This window comes from Salvia miltiorrhiza, chromosome 6 (genome assembly GCF_028751815.1).
Source record: "Salvia miltiorrhiza cultivar Shanhuang (shh) chromosome 6, IMPLAD_Smil_shh, whole genome shotgun sequence".
Lineage (NCBI taxonomy): Eukaryota > Viridiplantae > Streptophyta > Magnoliopsida > Lamiales > Lamiaceae > Salvia > Salvia miltiorrhiza.
In genome coordinates, this window is record NC_080392.1 from 5,230,588 (window position 1) to 5,251,935 (window position 21,348).

Below are 21,348 nucleotides of genomic sequence, written 5' to 3' on the forward strand. Positions count from 1 at the left end.
TTTAACACTTTTTGGTAGAATTTAATTGATATGTAATAACCAAAATTTAAAAATAACTAAATTTTAAATTACGACGGAAAAAAATAGTCGTTAAACTGCTCTTTTATATAATATATAGATTGCTTATTTTAATTATATAGTATACCTCTTGTAATTCTATATATATATATATATATATATATATATATAATAAAAATAAATATCTCTTGTAATTCTAAAATAATCCTACATGTATGTGGATAATTTTTCCATCTTAGTGTGATGTAAGGATAGCTTATTTTGATAATATAAAATACCTCTTATAATTCTAAAAAAAAAAATATCAGATTTCTTTTGAGAAAGACAACAATTTTTTCGACCCGGCCCCGGCCCTATTCGTTTGACAGCTTTAATTACTACTAGCAACCAGTCAATGTGCATAGAATCTAAAAAGTTGATAATAAGTTTTATTTTCGAGAAAACATATTATATGTGTATTAATACAAATTGATGTGCGTGTTGAAAAATACACACACATACATATATGCATGTAGTGTAGTTGATAAAACCAAACTACCTTGAATACCGTTAAGAAAAAGTCTCAATACCAAATGTTGATACCACCTTGATTTTCGGTCACTTGAATCCCTACAATTTTCTACTTCCCTCACCTCATCACAATCACAACTACAACCACACAATTAAATCACAAACGAACCTCTTTTATAAGGCTTTTCCCTGCTGCAAATTTTTCCACATTTGGAAGTGCAATATTACATGCATACTATGCATTCTTGGGCATCTGCACTGAGAAAAACCGAAGCACAGATTGGAGTTGTTGCAACCAAAACTTTGAGTTGTCGCCGTTCCCTTTCCACCGAATCAAACAGCTCGTTGGTGGAATCATCGAGAAGATCCCACAGGAATGAATCGTCGTTTCTGAGATCAGTTTCTTATGGGGTGGTGGTTGCTGCTGCCTCCAGCTTAGGCCTTTATTGTTGTTCTTCGTTCTACGGTGGAGGTTCGTTCCAGTCGTATGCTGATTCTGGAGCGCAGAGGGAGGAGCCAGGACAAGAAGACGCCTACCTTCTTGTTTAAAGGTATAGATATGGCCTTCCCTTCTTAATATGCACAACTGATTAGGTTAATCCATCATTAATAATGGAAACAATCAATTTTCTGTCATCAATAATTGGATTCAACTTCTAGCTAAGCATTTTTGAGAAAGAATAAGAGATGGTATTAATAAAGAGAGAAAAGGTCGAAAAAGTATGCATTGATGATTATATATGACAACACAATTAGCATTTTTCTTCGACTTCTCCATGTGTTTGATCCAAGATTTATGTTCCTTGCTATAATTTCAGATACATACCGAAGAAAAGTTTTCTTCAAGTATGAGAAACGGATAAGAACACGAAGCCCTCCCGAAAAGGTAAAACTTATTGCCTATGCTACGATTAACGTATTATTTGCATGCCTATAAGATGTTAAGATGCACCTGTCGAACTGTTCTATATCTCTTCATGTTGCTGCATACAAGATGCTGATAGATAAGGCTTAGTAAGCAACTAGTGGTACTGTACCTGTAAAAAGATGTAGCAGAATTTATAAAAATAAACACATATATCAGCCCCTGATCTATCTATCTGTTGAAGCAGATGGTAAAAGGCAAGAAGAACATTAATGTGGGCACATTTTGGTTTTTTGCAACATACCTAATCAATTGAGTATGCTCGTTGAAGGTGTTCGAGTACTTTGCATCGTTCAAACCCCCTTGTGGAGAAGTGTACATGACTGCATCAGACCTGATGAGAGCAGTGGTTCCCGTATTTCCTCCATCCGAAGCAGACGTTGTTAGAGGTGGATACCTGAAAGGCGAACTCATCAGCAGTGAGCTGCATTGTCCTCCATCTGAGTTCTTTATGCTGTTTGACACCAACAACGACGGCCTTATATCATTTCCAGAGTTAGTACTATCACATTACATTCATCACATCAAACCAGCTTTCTGAATGTTTAAAATTTTTAACTTTTCTTTGCTCTAACAGGTACATCTTCTTTGTCACAATATTGAGCATACCAGAATCAAGCTTTTCTGTTGCATTCAAAATGTTTGACCTTGACAACAACGGGCGCGTCTCTGACCCTCTCTTCTTCAATACAACTGATAGCAAAAGATCATCACTTCACCTCGATTTACAAATGGTTAAGGAAACATACCTTATTTTTGAGTTGTTTGCTGAACTTTTCCGCACTGCACTTCCCTGCAGAAGTATAGACAAGATAGAATTCAAAAAGGTGATGACACTTATGCGTAGCCGAAACAGACAAGGAGCTTCACACAGAGATGGCATGAGGATCGGGATGAAAGTTTCGGGTTCTGTGGAGGAAGGGGGTCTCGTCAAGTACTTCTTCGGCAAAGACGGGACTCGACGCCTCGAACACGACAGATTCGTAGAGTTCTTGAGAGACTTGCAAAATGAGGTATGACTGCCCGGGAAATTCCATCAGGCATGCCTATGTACTATACTAACCCTTTGATTTTGCGACAGGCAGCAGTTGGACCCACTGTTTTACATCCAATTGTCGCCAGTCGCAAAATCCGTGGGTTAGTGACTTAGTGTAGTAGTACAGGTACATGCTTGATGTAATTTTCGTGCGATGCCCTTCAACTCATATCCCATCAGTATCTGCACAGACGATGATGTGATGAACGCACTTTCTATCAACAGATGCTGAGATTGGAGTTTGCACATTATGATTTCAAGTCACAAGGGAGTATCTCTGCCAAAGATTTTGTGTTATCAATGGTTGCATCTGCTGACATGAGATACATAGACAAGTTTCTTGATCAAGCCGACGAGCTAGACAATGATCCCTCCCTCAGACACCTGCGCGTAACATTTGAAGAATTCGCGAATTTCGCAATGCTTCGGAAAAGATTGGAGCAATTCTCTATAGCCCTCTTCAGTTATGGCAGAGTGAACGGCCTACTGTCGAAGCAGGATTTCAAAAGAGCTGCTTATCAAGTATAAAACTATTCCCTCTTCTCTCTTAGATTTAACCTGCTGTTATTCTCTCACTTAGTGATTCCAAAACTCTTGTGGAAGGTTTGTGGCATCTCCCTCTCCGACAAAGTGGTTGATCTGGTGTTCTATGTCTTTGATCTGAACCGGGATGGGAGCTTGAGTTCGGACGAGTTCCTGAGAGTTCTGGAGAGACGAGAAATGGACATCTCTCAGCCGCAGGAGGCAGGCCTTGCTGGTCTGATATCTTGCTGGTTAGACTGCACAAGAAACTGTTCTTCAAAGAAGTTGTTCTGATCGAATGGCGACAACCGTATATTGTATAGAAACAGGGGTGATAACTGTAGAATTGCAGTCACCCTTTCTTCAATATAGAAAACTGCATGTACCTATTGCCATCTTTTTTTATGTGGTATTCAACTATTTTTGCAGGAATGTAGTCTAGTTTGTAAGACAGTTGCGTGAAGATGTATAGACACGAAAAATTTAGACTTCCAACTATTAAGTAGTTTATATGATTCGTGATTTTTTCTCATAGCATAGAACACCACAATATATCTTTCTCTATAAGCAGCCATATCTGCTGCATCAATAAATGTAACTCAATTGTACTTATACTGTTCAAAACTATTTATTGTCAGCATCACAACCAAGTGATGTGGAAGACCCACGAGAATACTATTGAGGTTGTCATATTACTTTAAGGAACATTAGCTATATAACTATCAAAACTATCAGCAAAAATTGAATGTCACAATAAGCATCCAGTGCGCAAGGGGCCAGGGCAGCATGAAACAAAAATTTTAATGTTCAATATAAACAACTAAATTCTGTTTGAAGCAGAGCGGACATTCTTAATCTATGTTGAAGGATCGATCTAACTGGCAGCTGGCTTACATGAACTAAATACAAGAATCTGGAGAGCTGAGATTCATGAGAAAAATATTGACCCGTATAGGTCCCAAGAACATTCTCAAACGAAGTAAACAAAGGGAGATACTTCTCTTACAATTAATATATCAGAAGAAAGCATATTCAACTCTTCAGCAGTTAAAAAATTTAGTTGACTACTTGTAGTATTGGTAAACAGATACAGAGGACTACTATTTTGTGGGCATCTATGGCACCAACGATTTGCATAGACATTAAATCTGAACCATGGATCTCAAAAACTTACTAACAAAGTAACAAGGACGGTTACATGTATGGAATTAGGTATTCACAAAGGAGCTCATCAGTAGTCAGTGCACTTTGTCCCGTCATATTTCTCGAGTTCATGGAACATAGTGTAGCTCAAACCCATAGCTTCTGCAGGGAATTCTTCAAAGTTTTGAACAGTTCCGTATGAGAATGCATCCATTTCAACTAACTGGTATTATTTCCTAGTATTAGTTTCACTATAAATTCTCACAACCAGGGTACAATACCCGTGCATCAATGGTGGATCCCCCCTCATGTGCACTGGATATTCCATACCACTATTAACCATGTTACCACATCAAAACCTAAAGGCATTCGACTTATATCTCCAAGTGCTCCTTCCTACCCTACACAGGATACCGGACACCTGCACGACCTTTTCAGATCCTAAAATGAACATAATCTGTCAATGGTGCTAGTTATACTTCTCTTACATTTCTTTTCTTTCTTAAGCAAAACACAGAGCATTTTTGAACAACACACTCCAGATATCTTATTGGTGAAATAAACCTACCATGAAATTAAGCACAAGATACAAAAGACAGCACCAGAAATGCATTTCAAAATTTAGAGCAGTTGAACATAAAAACGTTACAAGCTATCCCATCTGAAACAAGTGCTACAAGATTTTACGATCTCTGGCTTACCCGACTCAAGTGTGAAGCGAGTGCATCCCGAGTCCTCTTCCCACTCTCACTGTCCTCCCCATCAAACTCCATAAACACCGTCTCCTTACAACCCTCTGCATTCTCCTCCGGCAACACCTCGCTGCACTTGATGAGAAAATTGTGCAGCAAGCAACAAGCAACAATGACAAAGGGGAAAGCCTCGATGCATTGCTCCTTCCATTTCCTCCCCACAAGCTTCCACTTCTTCTTAACCTTGGCAAACGCCGTCCCCACCAACTCCATACCTTTACAATGCACCCCATTAAACTCCATTTCCGAAGAGCTCAACTCCCTATTCTTGCCACCATACGGTGTCAGAAGCCAAGGGAGAAGCGGATAGCACGATTCACCCAAAATATACTGAGGAATTGCATCGCTAGGGTTCAAATTGAAAGATGGCCCATTCAAATACTCTTTGGACTCCTCAACCCCGGAGAACAGCTTTGATCGTTTCAACACATCTTCGGGTTTTAAGCTCCCCGGCCAGCCAGCAGAGACATCTAGGAACCTCCCTTCCGAGTCCACCAAAGCTTGAACTAGCAAACGCCTGTTTTCGCCGATCAAATCGCTTTCCAATTCGAACTTCTCAACCCCCAGAACGCCACAACAGTTGGGCAGAGAAATCCACCCAAACCCCACTATGATTCTGTTGATATCCGAGTTGAATTCAAACAAATGGCCGAGATTTTCTACAATGGCTCTGCAGACTGAGTAAAACGCCGTGCAGGCAGTCCGGGAGTCGAGAGAGAAGCGGCGCGAGACGGCGGAGAACGACGCCGAATGAGATAATCGGAAGAGGGTTGCAGCGAGGGCGGCATTTGGGAGCAGGGGGTGGAGAGATGAGGTCAGAGAGGGGGTGAGGAGGCGGAGGAGCAGAGTGAAGGAAGGCTTGGAGAGGTTGAAGAATTGAACCCACCGGGGATCGTAATCGGGAGAGGTGGCCATGAAGCGGTCGAACCAGTTCTGCTGAGGTGGCGGGGATAGGGGCGGGGTGGGGGAAGGGGGTGCGGGGATGGAGACGAGAGAGAGGAGGTGGAAGAGAGAGCGAGAGGTGGAGGAGAGAAGTGATTCTAGGGCTAGGGTTTGGGAGGGCAGGAGGTGGAGGTCGTGGCGGAGGAGGAAGGAGCGGGTGGCGGAGGTGGCGGAGATGAGCGTGGAGATCGCTGTGGAGAGGTGTTTGTGGTGGCTGGATTGGGGGTGGAGGAGCTTGGATTGGGGCTTGGTTTTGAGTCTCTTCCTATTGCCTTTCCGTCGGCCGCGGCGCCTCTTGGTGGCTCCGCCGATGGTCATCGCCGGTGGCGGTGCGCGATTTAATTTCCCGCTTGGATCTTCTTCGGGTTTGCCGGTTTGGGGCAGCTGCCCGCTTACCAATTTTTTTTCTTTTTAGAACCTTACCAAATATGCAAAAAACTTTAATTTTTTTAGGTATTGGGAGAGCCAATTTCCTCCCATTTCTATAGTTTTTTTTTTTTTTTTGGTTCTCAAAAAAAAAAATAGTTTTTTAATACTATAAATTGAATAAATTAAATAACCAAGTTCACATCATTACGATGAACTCAAATTTAACATTTTAATTTCAAACATTAATCCACGTACCAATTTAAAAATAGCATTATAAATTACGAGTCATACAGTGCATTATGAATTTTCAAGACGAATTACATATATAAATTATTCATAGAAACATACAAGAAGATATGGGTGCATGTTGTTGGTTTTGTATTATTTTCTTTTTCATGTTGTTAGTTTAGAAGAAGCACAGCCGCAGAATAAAAAAAAATCCTCCAAATATTAATCAATCAACAACCAAAAACTACCTTTGCAACCACAAATGGCCGTCTCACACTTCCCCGCCACCGTTCCACGGTCTACCACACGGCGGTGCGCCGCCAACTTTCATTCGCTTCCGACCACCACCGCCTCCTTTTTCCCCGCAGCACGGAAGCAGAAAAGCAATAGCTTTGTGCCGCTGAGAACCACTGAGCAAGTGAAGTCTTTGAAGTGGGTGAGAAGCGTCGCCCAAGAACAACTCCCGCCAAAACCCGAGACCTTGGACGTGCAGCGGTTGGTTGATTTCCTGTACGAGGACCTTCCCCACCTGTTCGATGATCAAGGAATCGATCCGACGGCGTACGACGAGCGCGTCAAGTTCAGAGACCCCATAACCAAGCACGACACCATCAGTGGTTATCTTTTCAACATCGCCATGTTAAGGAAGCTTTTCAGCCCTAATTTCCAGCTGCACTGGGTCAAACAGGTTCGATTTTACCGTCGCTGATTGTGCACTGTGTGTGTATGAGAGAGAGAGAGAGTTGGATTCAATTGTTCTTGTATTAGAGCAATTGATTAGCAAGGTATAATTGTTAAGAACCACCTTCAGAAAACGAAATTTGCTTAAAACTTAAATAATTCAATGCAAGATAACAGCTGAATTTTAGCCCATTTCTGTTGAATTTATTGATTCCAGCTGAAATTCCGATTTTCTGATTATTAAAACACCGCTTTGGAAAAACTGCAGTTGCAATTTTAAAACTAGTTATCTGTAAATACAGATTTATATTATTGCAGAGGATGCAAAGCAAGGTAAAAATAACTTATTAATTAATCAAATGTTCCTACATTAGACACTCTAATGGCACAAGTTATGGTATTACTGCATAAAATTTCCTACAGCTTATGGTAGTATTAATTACCGCGTAAAATTTTGCATGATTTTGGTTAAAAGCAAATTACAGTGATTGATTGAGTTTGTGTAGACAGGGCCTTATGAGATAACTACGAGGTGGACTATGGTGATGAAGTTTGTTCTCTTACCTTGGAAGCCTGAGTTAGTTTTCACAGGTACTTCTGTTATGGGCATTAACCCTCAAAACATGAAGTTCTGCAGTCATGTGGTAAGCTTTTGTCGTGCAAGAGATTTTAGAGTACTTAAACCGACGTGCAGCTTATTGTGGTTCCTTTGTTTGTGAAGGACTATTGGGATTCCATCAAGAACAATGACTATTTCTCTATAGAAGGTTTAGTGGATGTGGCAAAGCAGGTCTGGTCTGGTGACAATTCTAAAAATATGCGCAGCTACGCCTAGTTTTATCCTTTCCTGACTTTGTGGGGAAGTTTTCAACTTGTAGCTTTGGATTTACAAGACTCCGGACCTGGAAACACCAAGATATCAGATACTGAAAAGAACAGCGAATTATGAGGTCCCTACTCCTTTTCCTCATTGATGCAAATTCACATATATGTCACTAAACTGAGTTAATGTCTTGCATCATTTTATCTGAATGTTACGAGTCTATTGATTATTCTGGCTCACCAATAACTCGAACTCATCTTTAATGACTAGACCTGAGATGTAACTGCAGGTGAGAAAGTATGATCCGTTTATAGTTGTTGAAACAAGTGGTGACAAGTTGTCAGGTTCAACTGGCTTTAATTCTGTGGCTGGGTAAGGGTTTTTCACTCAGTCGTGGCCGATCATTTTATTCTTACGTTTGTGGATGATCTGATGTAATTATTCATTGATAAGGTATATATTTGGGAAGAATTCTACAGCAGAGAAGATACCGATGACAACACCTGTATTTACTCAAGCACTCAACCCGGAAATCTCCAAAGTATCCATTCAAATAGTTCTTCCTTCGCAGAAGGATATGAACAGGTGAACTTTCTTCATCTCTGCCACTCTTAGTTCTCACTTTTCTGAAAAATATATTTGTCTAAATCTCATTTTTTTCTATGTATATAAATGGTGCTAAAAAAAATTGAGCAGTTTGCCAGCTCCAAATGAAGCAGAAATCAATTTGAGGAAGGTGGAAGAAGGTGTAGCTGCAGTGTCGAAATTCAGTGGAAAGCCAGATGAGGATATTGTTCGAGCCAAGGAAAAGGCCCTGAGACAAAATCTTGTGAGCGACGGTCTTAGAGCTAAAGAGGGCTGTTTGTTAGCGCGTTACAACGATCCAGGGAGGACATGGAGCTTTACAATGGTAAGAAATAGTACTACTTTATCTTCGTCGTCTTCTTTTGTCTGTGTTTTCAAGTGTCCTGCTCTGCTCGACTGCTAAGGAAAGAATGATCAGTTAACAAAGCGTGCTTAGAATGCTGATTTCATGCACAAGTCCAAACCTGAGAGCTTGACTCCAATTTTCTGAACTTTCTTTGCAAAGGGCGATTGATCTTTATGCGATCTCAAGGCCTAATGCGGCGCTGAGTTTTTGCTGTTCTACGTTATACCTCATTTATGTGCTATCTTAGCTTTGAATTGTTTGATGAAGAGTTTTTGACACTGTTTATTTATATTGCATCTGCTGCTCGAGAAGAGGAATGAAGTGCTTATATGGCTTGAAGAGTTTATGCTGGACTGAAGCAGAGGATCTTGATTCTGCATTGCTCGTGAGTTGTGACATACTATATTTTTCATCTGAGTTTCTATTGATTTGTGCTAAAGATGTAATGTTACATTGAAATAAATGTAAAGTTTTTGGTAGTGTATGGAAAGTAGTAGTCATTTTCATGTTGTCTTGGTCATACATTTTCATGTGATTGTTAAAATTAAAAGAAAAAAATGGTATTCGTTACAAATATTTAAAAATAAGGTCTAATTTGCAAAAATTAGTACAAATTCGTAATTTATTTACAACTACCCCTTGACATAATTATAATAGTTTGGGATATATATAAACATTTAGTTTATTTAACAATATGTAACCATGATGATCCACCTTTCCACATTGATCACTAACTATTACTACTAGTATAATATTTCGTTTCATAAAAACATAAACATTTAGTCATTTTAGATCATTTCAATAGAATATACACAGTTCCATTTTTATGTACTATCTAACAACAATCACTTTATTTTTTATCTCAACTTTTCAAAAAGTGAGACTCATTTTCTATTTACAGTACATTTTTATCTAATATTTCTTAAAATTTGTGTCACTTACAAATACACATGATTTTATGAAATAGAAATGTAAATACAAATTTAAATCACATATATTGTTCATTCATATGGACACACTAAAAATGTGACTTATCAGTTATCAGTACAAAAAAAGCGAAAGTGTGATATAGGAAGAGATAAATTTCAGGAAAAAACAGTACTCCCTCCGTCCACAATTCAGTGCCCCATTTGGGTGTGGGCACGGAGCTTAAGAAAGCTGAAAAAGGTGTTGTGGTGAAATATAAGGGTAGTTGACTAAAGTGATAAAGGTAGTTGACTAAAGTGATAAAGTGTAGTAAATATAGAATATAAAAGTGAAAAAGGTGTTTGAAGGTGGGTCCATTAGTGGCAAAGGGTAGTAAATATAGAAAAAGTAGGAAAGTAAAAGGGTACAAAAAGCAAAACAGGGCATTCAATTGTGGACATTTTTTAAAGGCCAAACAGGGCACTGAATCATGGACGGAGGGAGTATTATTATTAAAATCAATAGTAAAAAAAGAGATGTGGGCCCTTGATTGTGGGCAAAATAAAAGCCTTGGTCCTCAAGAAACAAACAAGACTCCCATTCATCATCAACGAAATCGAACGTACAAATTAAACCCCTCATCATATCTGTTTCCCTTGGGTGTTGATTGCGATTCAAAGTGAAAGATAAAGATGGTGATGGGGAAACTCAAAATTGGCGGCGCATGGAGTGGGGTGTTGGAAGTTGAACTGGACGACTGGACTGTCTCTATGCTGCGCGAAGAGGTCGCCAATCGATCCGGCTGCGCCACCCCCAACTGCCTAAACCTCATCTGCGCCGGCAAAGTCTTGAGAGACGGCGATGGCTCCGACAAGTTGACCCAATTGGGCCTCAAAAACAACGCCAGGATTCTCGCCGCCAAGGTTTCCGTTGATCAAGACGGCAAGTCCGTCAAAGACGAGTTTCTGGCGGAGGAGGAGCGCGCCAATAAGCTTTCTAGACTCAAGTAAGCGGATCTTTCTGTTTAATTTTGGGTTTTTGGGGAAGTTAACTTGACGTGGGGTTTGTGGACTTTTGCTTCAACTGCGTGTTTGATTGCGTGATCATCTGATTATGGTTTTTTTTGGGGGGGGGGCTCTGCATGATCGAGATGAGCAGTGGCGGAGCCCCCCATATTCGTACATTTTAGGCATTTTTTCTTTAAAAACAAGCATAATAGTAACATTTTCATAGATTATATAGCTCCAACACATTACAAATTACTTAAGAATAAATCATTGGCGAACTATTTGTTTCTGTTTGAGAAAAGCAATGACAATTGATTGCGACGTGTACTTAGATGAGTGTATGCTTGCGTTCTTTTAAGGTTAGATATTGTGTGAATGCGTGTTTGATGGTGTCTCTTTTGTATTGGTTCTGGATGAGTGCCGTGATCTTAACTTGAACTCCCAAACTTCTTTTACTAATTTGTGCTCATTTGTTTCAAGTCTTCTTTTATGGGTGAAGATTTTTTCTCGAAAATCCCTAATCCATTATGTGTGTATTTAATTGCATAGCCACAGTGAATGCATACTTTTTCATTGTTATAATGGTTGGTGGTAATATCTATAAGTTTTGTGATATTGTAAATTGAATTTTTTTGCATGCGGTTGCTAATGCTTTTTGGTATTTGGGTGAAAACTATGCTTAGATTTTTGGTATGATTGGTTGTAAAGGCTATTGTCATACCAGGATTGTAGCTCGATTACTCTGCAGTATGTCCCTACTATTTAAAAGAGTGTCTGATGTGATGGTCCCTATTTAAACCAGCAGATTCTTGCATTTATTTATGTGCTAACACTACTGGAATCTCAGGACAGCTGCCACTAAATTGGCCACCAGACATGCGGATGGTTCATTACCTGTTGAGGACTTCAATCTAGAGCTTGAAAATCAGAGTGGACAAAAGGTGCAGTTGGGGTCGGAGACTGACCAACGGTAAAATCGAGTAACTAATAGTTTGGTTGAATGTGTTTGAATGTAAGGTATTATCTACCAGCTAAAAGGGTGCTTTTGTTTCTCTAAAGATGTTTGCTTTCTTGTTTTAGGGCAATAATGATGGGACTTATGCTTCATGCAAATGGAAAAGCTCTAATGAGAAGGGAACAATATAAAGATGCATTAGAAGTGCTTAACATGGGTGAGGTGAGTGCATATTACCTCGTGCACAAACACAATACGAAAGTAAAAAATGATGGAACTTATCCTTTAATCAGCAATATCATATACCTGAACATTCTGGGTTACCTTTATTATTGATAATGCTTATACTTAACCGCAATTTTTCTTCAACAACCATAGAGGTAGAATTTTCTTAATTCTTTTTAAAACTTATGCACGCATTCCCTACTGTGAAGCGTCATTTTCACTTTGAAGGTTCAGTGCCTGACTGGAAAACTTGGAATTATTTCCAATTTTCATTATTTGATTTTGAATACCTTGTTCCTGGGTTTGAAGTTCTTGCTATCTATGGGAAATAATAGAAAGAAGAAATTTACATCTCATTTTGCATTTTTATCATCCATTTGTCATATTAAATTGGAGTTTGTTTCTTGTAGGAATCTTTTTCTCTGTGCAACCCAAAGGTGATTGAGGTGAGCCCTCTCATGATAGGCTGATATAGTATATATGCTAAAAGTATTTTCCATTTTGATGAATTCAATCACCGTGACTAATCATGCTGAGCTTTGTTATCATCAACAATTATTTGCTTCTGGGAGTTGTTTAAAAACTCAATGGTTCCTAACCACATCAGAAACTGTAGATGTATCACATCAAATAGCTCTCTAATATGTCTTGTTCTTCTTTATTTTCCTATCCTGATAGAAACATATGATGGCATGGATATCAAATGAACTTGGAAAGTATTGATGCAAGACTGCTATTAAGATCACATCTTATGCAGCATACTTATGTAACATTGCCTTGCTGTATGGGTCGCAGATGGTTGACAACGTACCAATTCTTCAAATAGACATGGTCTGGTGCTATTTTATGCTCCGTGATATCAGTTGGCTATCAGTAGCAGGGATTCGCCTTGAAAAAGCCAGGGAAGGTATTGAGCGTGCTCATGGAAAGGAATCTACTCGTCTCAGAATTCTCCAAGGAGGTCGCTACCCTGAGCTAGCTTTGTGAGTCATCTATCATCACCCTCATTATCTTGTTACTTTTGTAGCACCTTGGTGCCCCATATTCATCACATTTATGTCTTTGTTATTCTGTAGACACTTGAGGATGGAGTTGTTAGAAGGTGTGATTGCATATCACCGCGGTCATTTGCAAAAATCTAAGAATGCCTTGAGCTCAGCCCAAACTAAATACTTCCAGGTTAATTGGTCTCTGCCTTTTCTATTTATACCCATCCATGCTTGTTATGGTAGTAATTGGTACATTCGTATTTGTCTTTGACATAGATATTATTCTCTTTGACAATACCATTAACATAATCTCGCTTCCTCCATGGCCAACCATGGAAGAAAACAGAGTGGTTTTTCATTCTACTAGTGTTTTCTGGTTATCCTATTCTCATTATTAGTTATTCCTCGATTTTGGGTGCTCTCTCTTGGTCCATAATTTGGTAGCATTCTCTGAATGACAAGATATAAGAAAGCTGTGGCTCTATGTCAACCAAAGAAAAATAAACTACTTTGCATATCATCTTGGTTGCATTCCTATTAGTCCAGACACATAGAAGGGTGAAGAAACAAAACAATTAAAAGCAGATGTAAAACAGAAATTAAAGAAACAAAGGAAACCTGAGTTAAAGATGTGACTGAAGAGTGAAGACAACTGTTCTCGCTATGGGTTGAGATCGGATGAGAAAACTGTACTTAGTTTGAAAGACTACTACCACTTGATAAAGAACTGGACTTATTTTGTCTCCAACAACAAAAGGACAAGAATTGCTTGGCAGAAAAATGTGCATTTTTCCCTTCAACTTGAAATTGTGCTCGAGACTAGATTTGTAGGTTTCTATCTCTTAGAACCTCCCAAGGTTGATTCTGGAAAGTAACTGAAAAGAATCTTCCTTGTAATGGTTTTTGGTTAGTTTCTCGTGTAAAAAATTAAAGTACCTTGAGAATACCAGGTCCCTTCAACTAGGTAAGTGTGACTAAAAGTTGGTTACATGTCCGTAGAGTATATCCCTTGTGCTGAACAAGTTCAAAATTTGTGTGCATTTGGATAGAGTCCACAACCTCATTCCCGTCAACATGATTCTTCATACAAGTCGTTCTGTCCTTAAATACATTATGCTGTTGAGTCGGAGTCCTCTTACACTTACCTGTTTCATCTCACATTATATGTCCTGTCTAACAGCTTCAGGTACCAGATGAATCCCTTTCTTTTTTACTGAGCATGGGGTATAAAGAACGTGAAGCAAAGAGGGCCCTCCGCATGAACAATTTGGATGTTGGAAGTGCTCTTGATTTTCTTGTTGAGGAGAAAGCAAAAAGGGCACAGAAGCGGAAGGAGGATCTTCAAAGGCAGAAGGAAATTTTGTGGGTTTTAGACTTAATCATGCTAATTTTCTGGTTATGTTAAGTGCAATGTCTTGACAACTACTGTATGCAGAGAGCAAAAGACATATGGAACAACTCCACTTAGGAAAGCTGTGAATCTAGAGAAGCTGAACGAATTGGTCTCCATTGGGTAAGTAGGCTGTTTGATTGTAAGAACGTTCTTTATCAAAAACTCTGCAGGGTCTTAAATCTTTCACTGAACTAGACAGGAGGGAAGAAAATATGGTTATTGTCTGGAGCTTGTCGCTTACCAAACATTTAATTTGCTTAAGAAAGAAACTGATAACGAATGAGTTGTTTGTCTTTTCTTCAAGTTAATACCATTGATTGTATGGAACTCACTCATTTTCTGAAACATGTTGATAATCGTCCAATCCACAGGTTCCAGAAAGAAGTCGCTGCTGAGGCTCTTCGAAGAAATGAAAATGATGCCGAGAAGGCTCTGGATGATTTAACAAATCCTGAAAGTAATGCTGCCTTACAGGTGAGTTTGCATGTGCACTTCCCCATTTTATTTATTTATTTGTTTTTCTCCTCCAAATTCCAATCATTCTTCTACTTGGTTTGTAGAATGAAGTTATTTCAAGGAAAAGAAAAAGACTGCGTGAAGAAACAAAATCAGCGACTGAAAATCTAGCAGCATTGGGTTTCGACAGAGCATCAGGTACCTAATATGCACAAGTTTTATCGATATTATTTGCCTACTGTTCTTCATTTTTCATATCAAGTTGTTTCCTTATAGTTTTCCCATGCTTCTTTAACTGTACTCAGTGGAAGCAGCTCTTCGTGCGTTTGGCTCTGAAGAGCAAGCGTTAAATTATCTAGTTTCACAACCCAACACAAATGCAGCAGGTAGCGCAGGCGCAAACCAACAAGTTGGTGGATCAACTGCTGAAGAAAGTGGCGGCACAGATAGCGTAGGTGCAGGCCACGAAGTTGGAGGGTCATCAAGTCGAAACAAGCCAGTGGAGGAGCGGGACCTAGAGATGGAGGATGAACTGACTGGGGAGTTGGAAAATGCAGACGCTTACTCAGACTACGATATTGAAGTCACAAAAGAAGGTGAAGCCATCAATGAGTATTTAGCACTGATCAGCTCTGCTGAGAATGCCTAGAAAGTGCCATCTTCCAAAAATTATTGGCCTAATTTATTTCCTTGTGTACAGTCTTTATGGTAGTTATTATCCTAGTCTACTTAGGATTTTCGACTTATATCTGATGGTGGTTGGTAAAACTAGTAAAATTAAATAATTAAGTTATTTTGAGTCATTATTTTTAGTTCAAACCAAATATTGAGTCTTCTTTTCAGCAGCAATCGCAACAATCTAGTGAGTACTGCCACCCAGTCTAGATTTTAAATTTCAACTCATCAGGTCCAATACTGACAATATGAAAATTGTGGTCTAGATTTTTTGAAAAAAATAGTGATAATTGGTCTAAAAAGTGATATTGTCTCTTAATTTTTTGTTTGTTTCCTATATTCAATAAGCTTAGATAAACAAGATGCAAAATCGAAAATTAAGTATCTTCAGAATTTGCATTTTAAACTTAATAACAGTTAATATGCTTTTGTCAAAACACTAAGATTAAGGGTGTGTTTGTTTTGAGGTACAAGGAAGATATTAGTTATCTTATATCTGTTTATTTTGACGTAATAAAAGTCAAACATGCCGTATAAAATCCGGGCAATGTATTTTCCCTTGAACAAGGAATAATTTTATACCCAAGAGAGGATGTTATAATTTTACACCGCGAAATATATTATCATTCAAAACAAACAAGATATAAAAATATAATCACTTTAAGTGATAAATTTATATATAATTATATTATCCCTTTATTTAGAGGGATGAAAACAAAACACACCATAGAGAGATGGCCAAAAATTAAGTTTGAAGCACAACATTTATTCTACTTATCATGAAAATATATATGCATTTAGAAGTTCCATTGTTTGAACCAGAAGTTACTATTCTGAAAACGTACTGTAAACCTATCAATTTAGTTACTACTCTCTTTTAACCTAAAGGGTTACTACGGTTATACAGTTTATACAGATCAATGCTCAGAAAGCTCCAACATTAATGCCACGACGAAAATTTCCCAGCCATTTTGTTGACATAATTAATCTCACGATAATAGTTACAGTTCATGTTGCATATTCTTCTGGAGTGGAAGCATGGGAATACCCGACATCAGTGACCATTGTTATCTTCCCACCTCGAGAACTGACATCCTCTGCCTGTGCCTTCCGTTCCTCCTTTTGTAGAGCATTGCAGTGAATGGTGTGCGACACTGGTCTTTCTTCGTTGAATAATCTACATTTGAAATAAGAACAGTTAACAAGAAGCAGAACATAACAGAGATCCAAAACATTCTATTTTATCCAAGTGGATAAATTTAAAGGATGTATATTAACTTTTTGTTACTGCAATCAGTAATCAACCTTTACTTTAGATGGATCTACATGTCCGTTGTTAACCAATTTATGAAGATAAATGAAGTAAAGAACTTGTATCTAATGAGATGATAAAGTAATGAAATTAAAAAAGCTAAAGTGAAATTCTACTTTGAATGATATTTCAAACCATCCATTCCTGACCACAGATAGACACACACTGCATATGTATGTATTACAAGAGATAGCAGGGCAGAGAGTCTTACGGGTGCTTGCAAAGTGTCGGGCATTGAAATGTGAGGGCATATTTGCATGTTGACAACTCCGTAATCGAACTTATCATAGCTCTGGGTTCAGAACACACAAATCTGACCTGAAATTACAAGCCAGATAATATGATTATCCTGGCGATCGATTTGAGATAGGCACACACAAATAAACATTTACCTCTGTTTCCCGTGGTTGATTTGTTAAATCACAGAGGGTTCCGTTATTAAAGATATGAGCATGATACCTGTACATTGTAACAATAAGGTTAGGATTTATGCAACAGTTTTTCAGCAGCTAAATATATTTCCAGGGAGTCCTTTGAATGTAAAACTGAAATTCATACCTTTGAGATGCATCTTTTGAGCGAGGATCCTTCAATATGGATACATCAGAAAGATTTTGATTGTGAGCCTCTGTAGCTTCAGAATCATATACTCCCAAGAAAAATTCTTGAACCACCTACAAAACATGAAAGGTGAGACCTCATTTACATTGACATGGAGTCAAGACCAAAATGAGAGACATAATAGACCAGAGTAACACTTAGCCCACTGGCCACCGGGTCCTCACTTAAGTGAAGTGACCCGGGTTCGATTCCTCTTGGGAACGAATTGGTGATTGGAGATATAAGGGTGGAGTTTGGTGAATGGAGAGATAAGGTGGTTCTTGGAGTGGATGGGGAACTAACTACTAACATCTAACATGACTTTGACCGATCAAAAAAAAAAAAAATAGACCAGAGTAACAGATATATAACACAAAAATCGGTTAAGACATTTTTAAGATTAAATGATTCACATATATTCAAGTAGACTAGATGTTAAGATACACAATATGCTGAGGATGGCCGATGCTGTTCTCTTAAGGCTACAAAATAATTGGTATTTGTTGCAAATCCTCAGGGTATCAATAAGACAAACAACAAGGGTTGCTGGAAGAAGTAGAAGAATCCAATATCTAAATATATATGAGAAGAAGCTGTGTACATTTTGCTCGAGAAAAGTGCTACCTTTTCATCCTCCAAATGAATTTGTCGCAATCGCCGTTGATAGCAGAACTCGTATGACCACCATCCCTCTTGCTGCACTCAAATATTGTACAATGTAAGCCTATCCATACCGTAAAAAGAAGGCTGCAAATAGTATAGAAACAAAAATAATGAAATCTCCAGTAATTTTAAAAATCAAGGAAACCTTAATAACAATAATTAGCTCATTTGTAAAATCAATTAAGCTTTAATTGAATCCTTCTAGCTTTCCATGATTTATTCTCTATTTTGGTGATGAAATTCTTACCCTAATAAAGCACCGATCTTTCAGCACTTCTAGAAGCTCATCTGGTGTCTTCAGTTTCATATGCGTCTCAGATTCCATAATCATGCTACTTAAGTTCTGTTGAGCAACTGGCTTCCCACTCTTGGATTTCTGAACTTTAGGCAAAAAGCAAAGGAACTTTTCTCCATTCTTGTTGGGCATGATAATAGACTCTTGGTCCTCATCCTGGGAAAATAGAAAATTAGCCATAAAATTTTGTGTGCAGATACATAAACTAATGTACTACATATCTACTCATCTACCGATTCTATGAAGGGTTCACTGATTTTTCCCATTTCTTTAACTTGCTTCTCTGGCCCATTATTGTATCAGGGCTGAGCCAAAAAATGCTGTCCTATGATGAAAAGTGACAAAACCTATACCATTGGCATAGACTAGTAACCATGTAATGAATTTTGTTGTTTCTGAGGGAAGTTACCATGTAATATTGACAAAGGCTAACTGATTTTTTTTTTAAAGTTCCTATGTTCCTAGGAACGGGCAATTGTGCTCTACATTCCTATGATATAAGAGCAACTCAGTGAAGGTGACACCAGAACTTATGAAAAAATGCTATTCCTCAATGGGGAGAAATAACATAAACCACAAAAAGAATCACATAACCCTCAAAGGAGGGAAAATGTAACTACTCTAGTGACTGTAGTACGTTGCAAGCGAGAATTACATGGTTCATTCATGTGACTTAAAAACAATTGCAGCTCCAAATAAAAAAAGGCATGTGTAATACACATTACCCGACTGAAGAACTTTTCGTGCCATGAACCTAAGATTAATTGAAAGCGAACTACTAGAGCCTAGAATCTCTTAACAGTAAATGTGATTTATATATATGCCAACGTAGAAGGTCCAAGCTTAGCATGAGCCTAGTCAAGCAGAAATGTTGATGATCAAATAACTAAAAGACATGCAACACTGCTTAACACGTTAAAAATGTTGATGCTAGTATTAACCCACACAGAAAATACACATACAATACAAACATATAGCCTATAATTATTCTAACAGTGATTTTAATAAAGATTAATATTATATTCATTTGCATTAAAGAACAATCACAAGGGCTGATTCTAGAAGCAGGTATAAGGTCTGTCATGAAGCATGTTGCAAATAAAACACAACATTTGATTGTTCTGTCCAGAATACAAAATAGATCCTCTTCCACTCATAGAAAGGTAAGGTGTAAGTTGAGCCAACCCAGTGCTTGCTAATCTTAGTTCCTGCTAACCAAGGGTCACAATATTAAATGGCAGTTACTCCATGATCTTAAATCTCTCAATGGTGTCATTATAGTGACAATTTGAAACAAACCTTTTTCCATGGATGCCACCATCTATGCTACAATTTTTTCTTCAAATCCTTATACATGCTGCCACAGCCAGTAAACAGTTTTGAAGAACATTTCGGAATAAGGAGCATGATGTAAGTCCTCTCAGGATTTTTTAACAGTGTTTATATTGAAATAAAGAATTCTGCCTGCAAAAAGAAACCATTACTATTTTTCTACCAACACTGATAGATCTGGTGACTTTTCTCTTGAGAAGTGACTCAATCATGGTCAAGTCTAGGACAAATTTATAGTCATGAGCAAGTAGTAGCAAAACAGGATATGTTCCCACCAATTGGATACCCAAACAAGTTAGGCGGTAACTATGGTTTTAAGCCATCACAAGATGTTCCACATCTACAGAATGTCAACTCTTGAGCAAGTAGTAGCAAAATTGGATATTTTTCCCACCGGTTGGATATCCAAACAAGTTAGGCCGGTAACTATGGTTTTAAGACATCACAAGATGTCCCACATCTATGGAATGTCAATCAGAACTGAAAGTGATGATACCATCTTGGAAAAGTTAAGCAATGACACAAAATTCAAGAAGTTAAAATGATAATTTTTCAGTCTTGAGATACTTACTGGAGGGAAAGGTGAGTCCTCTGTATGGAATTCAATTTTGAATTTCGGATCTCGAGAGCTCCGACCAAAGTTACTACCTAAATCCAATGATACATGTGAAAAGGAGTTGCAATTGCAATATATCACAGACTGAGAAAAGACCTCCACGATGGCGAGAGATAACTTTGGGAACAATCGGAAGGCAAAAGTTAAATGGAAACTTCACATGCCGCAGTTGTATCATAATTACTTAGTAAGAGCATTTTCTAATAAACTACATTGTCCTGGTTATGGACATACTTAGATATTTGCCCAAATTATCTCAAACACCAAGCATACAATACAGTCTATAAATTAAATGAATGAATTTGCAAATTATTTAGTTCAAATTATGATGTCTCTTGAGTTCTAATTCGTTGATTTGTTAGCTTTACATAGTTCTGCAGAAGCTCCAGACATTCCCATATGATACATTGAAATTCAATCCATATGACAAAATTATACGTCTAACAATAGATTGAAAATTGTAGCTAACAGTCAAAACGGACTAGCGCAATAGCATTATATTCCCTTAATTACAATTCTAAACAAAAACTTGTGAAATTCTCCAGATTATAAATTTTCTCTTCTGAGACGGCATAAAAAGTAAGAGCAAACAATCAAAGAAACACTGAAAATTTTCGAGTAGCTGCAAAGATTGAGATTGAGCATAATGAAAACTTAACAGCAATAAAATCTATGAAAATTTTATTTATTGGTACCTGTATGAGCTGAAATGGTCTGATCCGAGTATACGACCTCCCATAAGAGGACAAAAACAAGAAGTGCGGAAATCCAGCACCGCGTAAATCTCATGGTCTTGGTACTTGCCTTTCCGAAGCTGAAACTTTTGAAGCCCTAATGTTAACTTTTCCCCCAAACGAAGACGGTGATCAGAGCCGAGGACGAAATCGGAGAAGTTCGACTGCTTACAATCACACGTGACTAAGCCAATAAAAATCAGCCACATCAGCCACGGTTTATGCGTTTGATAGCGCATGAGTGAATCGTTATTATACAATGAATAGTCGAATATACCCCCAACATTTTTTAGAAATTTCAGGCGCGTCT

The 21,348-nt window shown here is 38.2% G+C and overlaps 4 protein-coding genes and 1 pseudogene across 12 annotated transcripts; 3 read left to right on the forward strand and 2 right to left on the reverse strand.

Moving 5' to 3' along the window:
- Window positions 1-427: 427 nt before the first annotated feature.
- On the forward strand, window positions 428-3,786 carry LOC130988154 (calcium uptake protein, mitochondrial-like; annotated as a pseudogene).
- On the reverse strand, window positions 1,720-6,322 carry LOC130988155 (protein ALP1-like). Of its 6 annotated transcripts, none has more exons than XR_009089991.1 (3): window positions 4,856-6,294; window positions 2,063-2,246; window positions 1,720-1,850 (listed from the first exon to the last, which is right to left on the reverse strand). XR_009089991.1 is itself a non-coding variant. In XM_057911927.1 (2 exons), exons 1-2 carry the CDS (start codon window positions 6,164-6,166, stop codon window positions 2,592-2,594), a joined length of 1,392 nt encoding a protein of 463 aa, XP_057767910.1. In that variant the 5' UTR covers window positions 6,167-6,294; the 3' UTR covers window positions 2,312-2,591. The 6 variants fall into 6 exon arrangements, 4 of the variants coding, with proteins under 4 accessions (XP_057767910.1, XP_057767911.1, XP_057767913.1 ...); XR_009089990.1 differs by having other exon boundaries at window positions 1,769-1,907; XM_057911927.1 differs by lacking the exons at window positions 1,720-1,850; window positions 2,063-2,246 and adding an exon at window positions 2,312-2,672.
- A 149-nt stretch (window positions 6,323-6,471) lies between these two features.
- LOC130988156 (uncharacterized) lies at window positions 6,472-9,386 on the forward strand. The gene is made up of 8 exons (XM_057911932.1): window positions 6,472-7,133; window positions 7,633-7,770; window positions 7,848-7,916; window positions 8,005-8,076; window positions 8,239-8,321; window positions 8,403-8,534; window positions 8,646-8,859; window positions 9,193-9,386. Exons 1-8 carry the CDS (start codon window positions 6,708-6,710, stop codon window positions 9,235-9,237), a joined length of 1,179 nt encoding a protein of 392 aa, XP_057767915.1. The 5' UTR covers window positions 6,472-6,707; the 3' UTR covers window positions 9,238-9,386.
- Window positions 9,387-10,288: 902 nt separating this feature from the next.
- On the forward strand, window positions 10,289-15,614 carry LOC130988157 (uncharacterized). Of its 3 annotated transcripts, none has more exons than XM_057911933.1 (11): window positions 10,289-10,792; window positions 11,641-11,763; window positions 11,874-11,970; window positions 12,384-12,419; window positions 12,769-12,956; window positions 13,050-13,152; window positions 14,143-14,324; window positions 14,398-14,475; window positions 14,727-14,829; window positions 14,916-15,009; window positions 15,117-15,614. In XM_057911933.1, the coding sequence occupies exons 1-11, from the start codon at window positions 10,479-10,481 to the stop codon at window positions 15,458-15,460; spliced, it is 1,662 nt and encodes a 553-aa protein (XP_057767916.1). In that variant the 5' UTR covers window positions 10,289-10,478; the 3' UTR covers window positions 15,461-15,614. The 3 variants fall into 3 exon arrangements, with proteins under 3 accessions (XP_057767916.1, XP_057767917.1, XP_057767918.1); XM_057911934.1 differs by having other exon boundaries at window positions 15,195-15,614; XM_057911935.1 differs by having other exon boundaries at window positions 10,295-10,792; window positions 15,198-15,614.
- Window positions 15,615-16,231: 617 nt separating this feature from the next.
- LOC130988160 (protein OS-9 homolog) lies at window positions 16,232-21,345 on the reverse strand. 2 transcript variants are annotated; one of them, XM_057911939.1, is made up of 8 exons: window positions 21,000-21,345; window positions 20,260-20,336; window positions 18,309-18,512; window positions 18,023-18,094; window positions 17,357-17,472; window positions 17,191-17,257; window positions 17,010-17,116; window positions 16,232-16,663 (listed from the first exon to the last, which is right to left on the reverse strand). In XM_057911939.1, the coding sequence occupies exons 1-8, from the start codon at window positions 21,091-21,093 to the stop codon at window positions 16,495-16,497; spliced, it is 906 nt and encodes a 301-aa protein (XP_057767922.1). In that variant the 5' UTR covers window positions 21,094-21,345; the 3' UTR covers window positions 16,232-16,494. The 2 variants fall into 2 exon arrangements, with proteins under 2 accessions (XP_057767922.1, XP_057767923.1); XM_057911940.1 differs by lacking the exons at window positions 20,260-20,336; window positions 21,000-21,345 and adding an exon at window positions 19,656-20,182 and having other exon boundaries at window positions 18,309-19,564.
- Window positions 21,346-21,348: the final 3 nt, after the last annotated feature.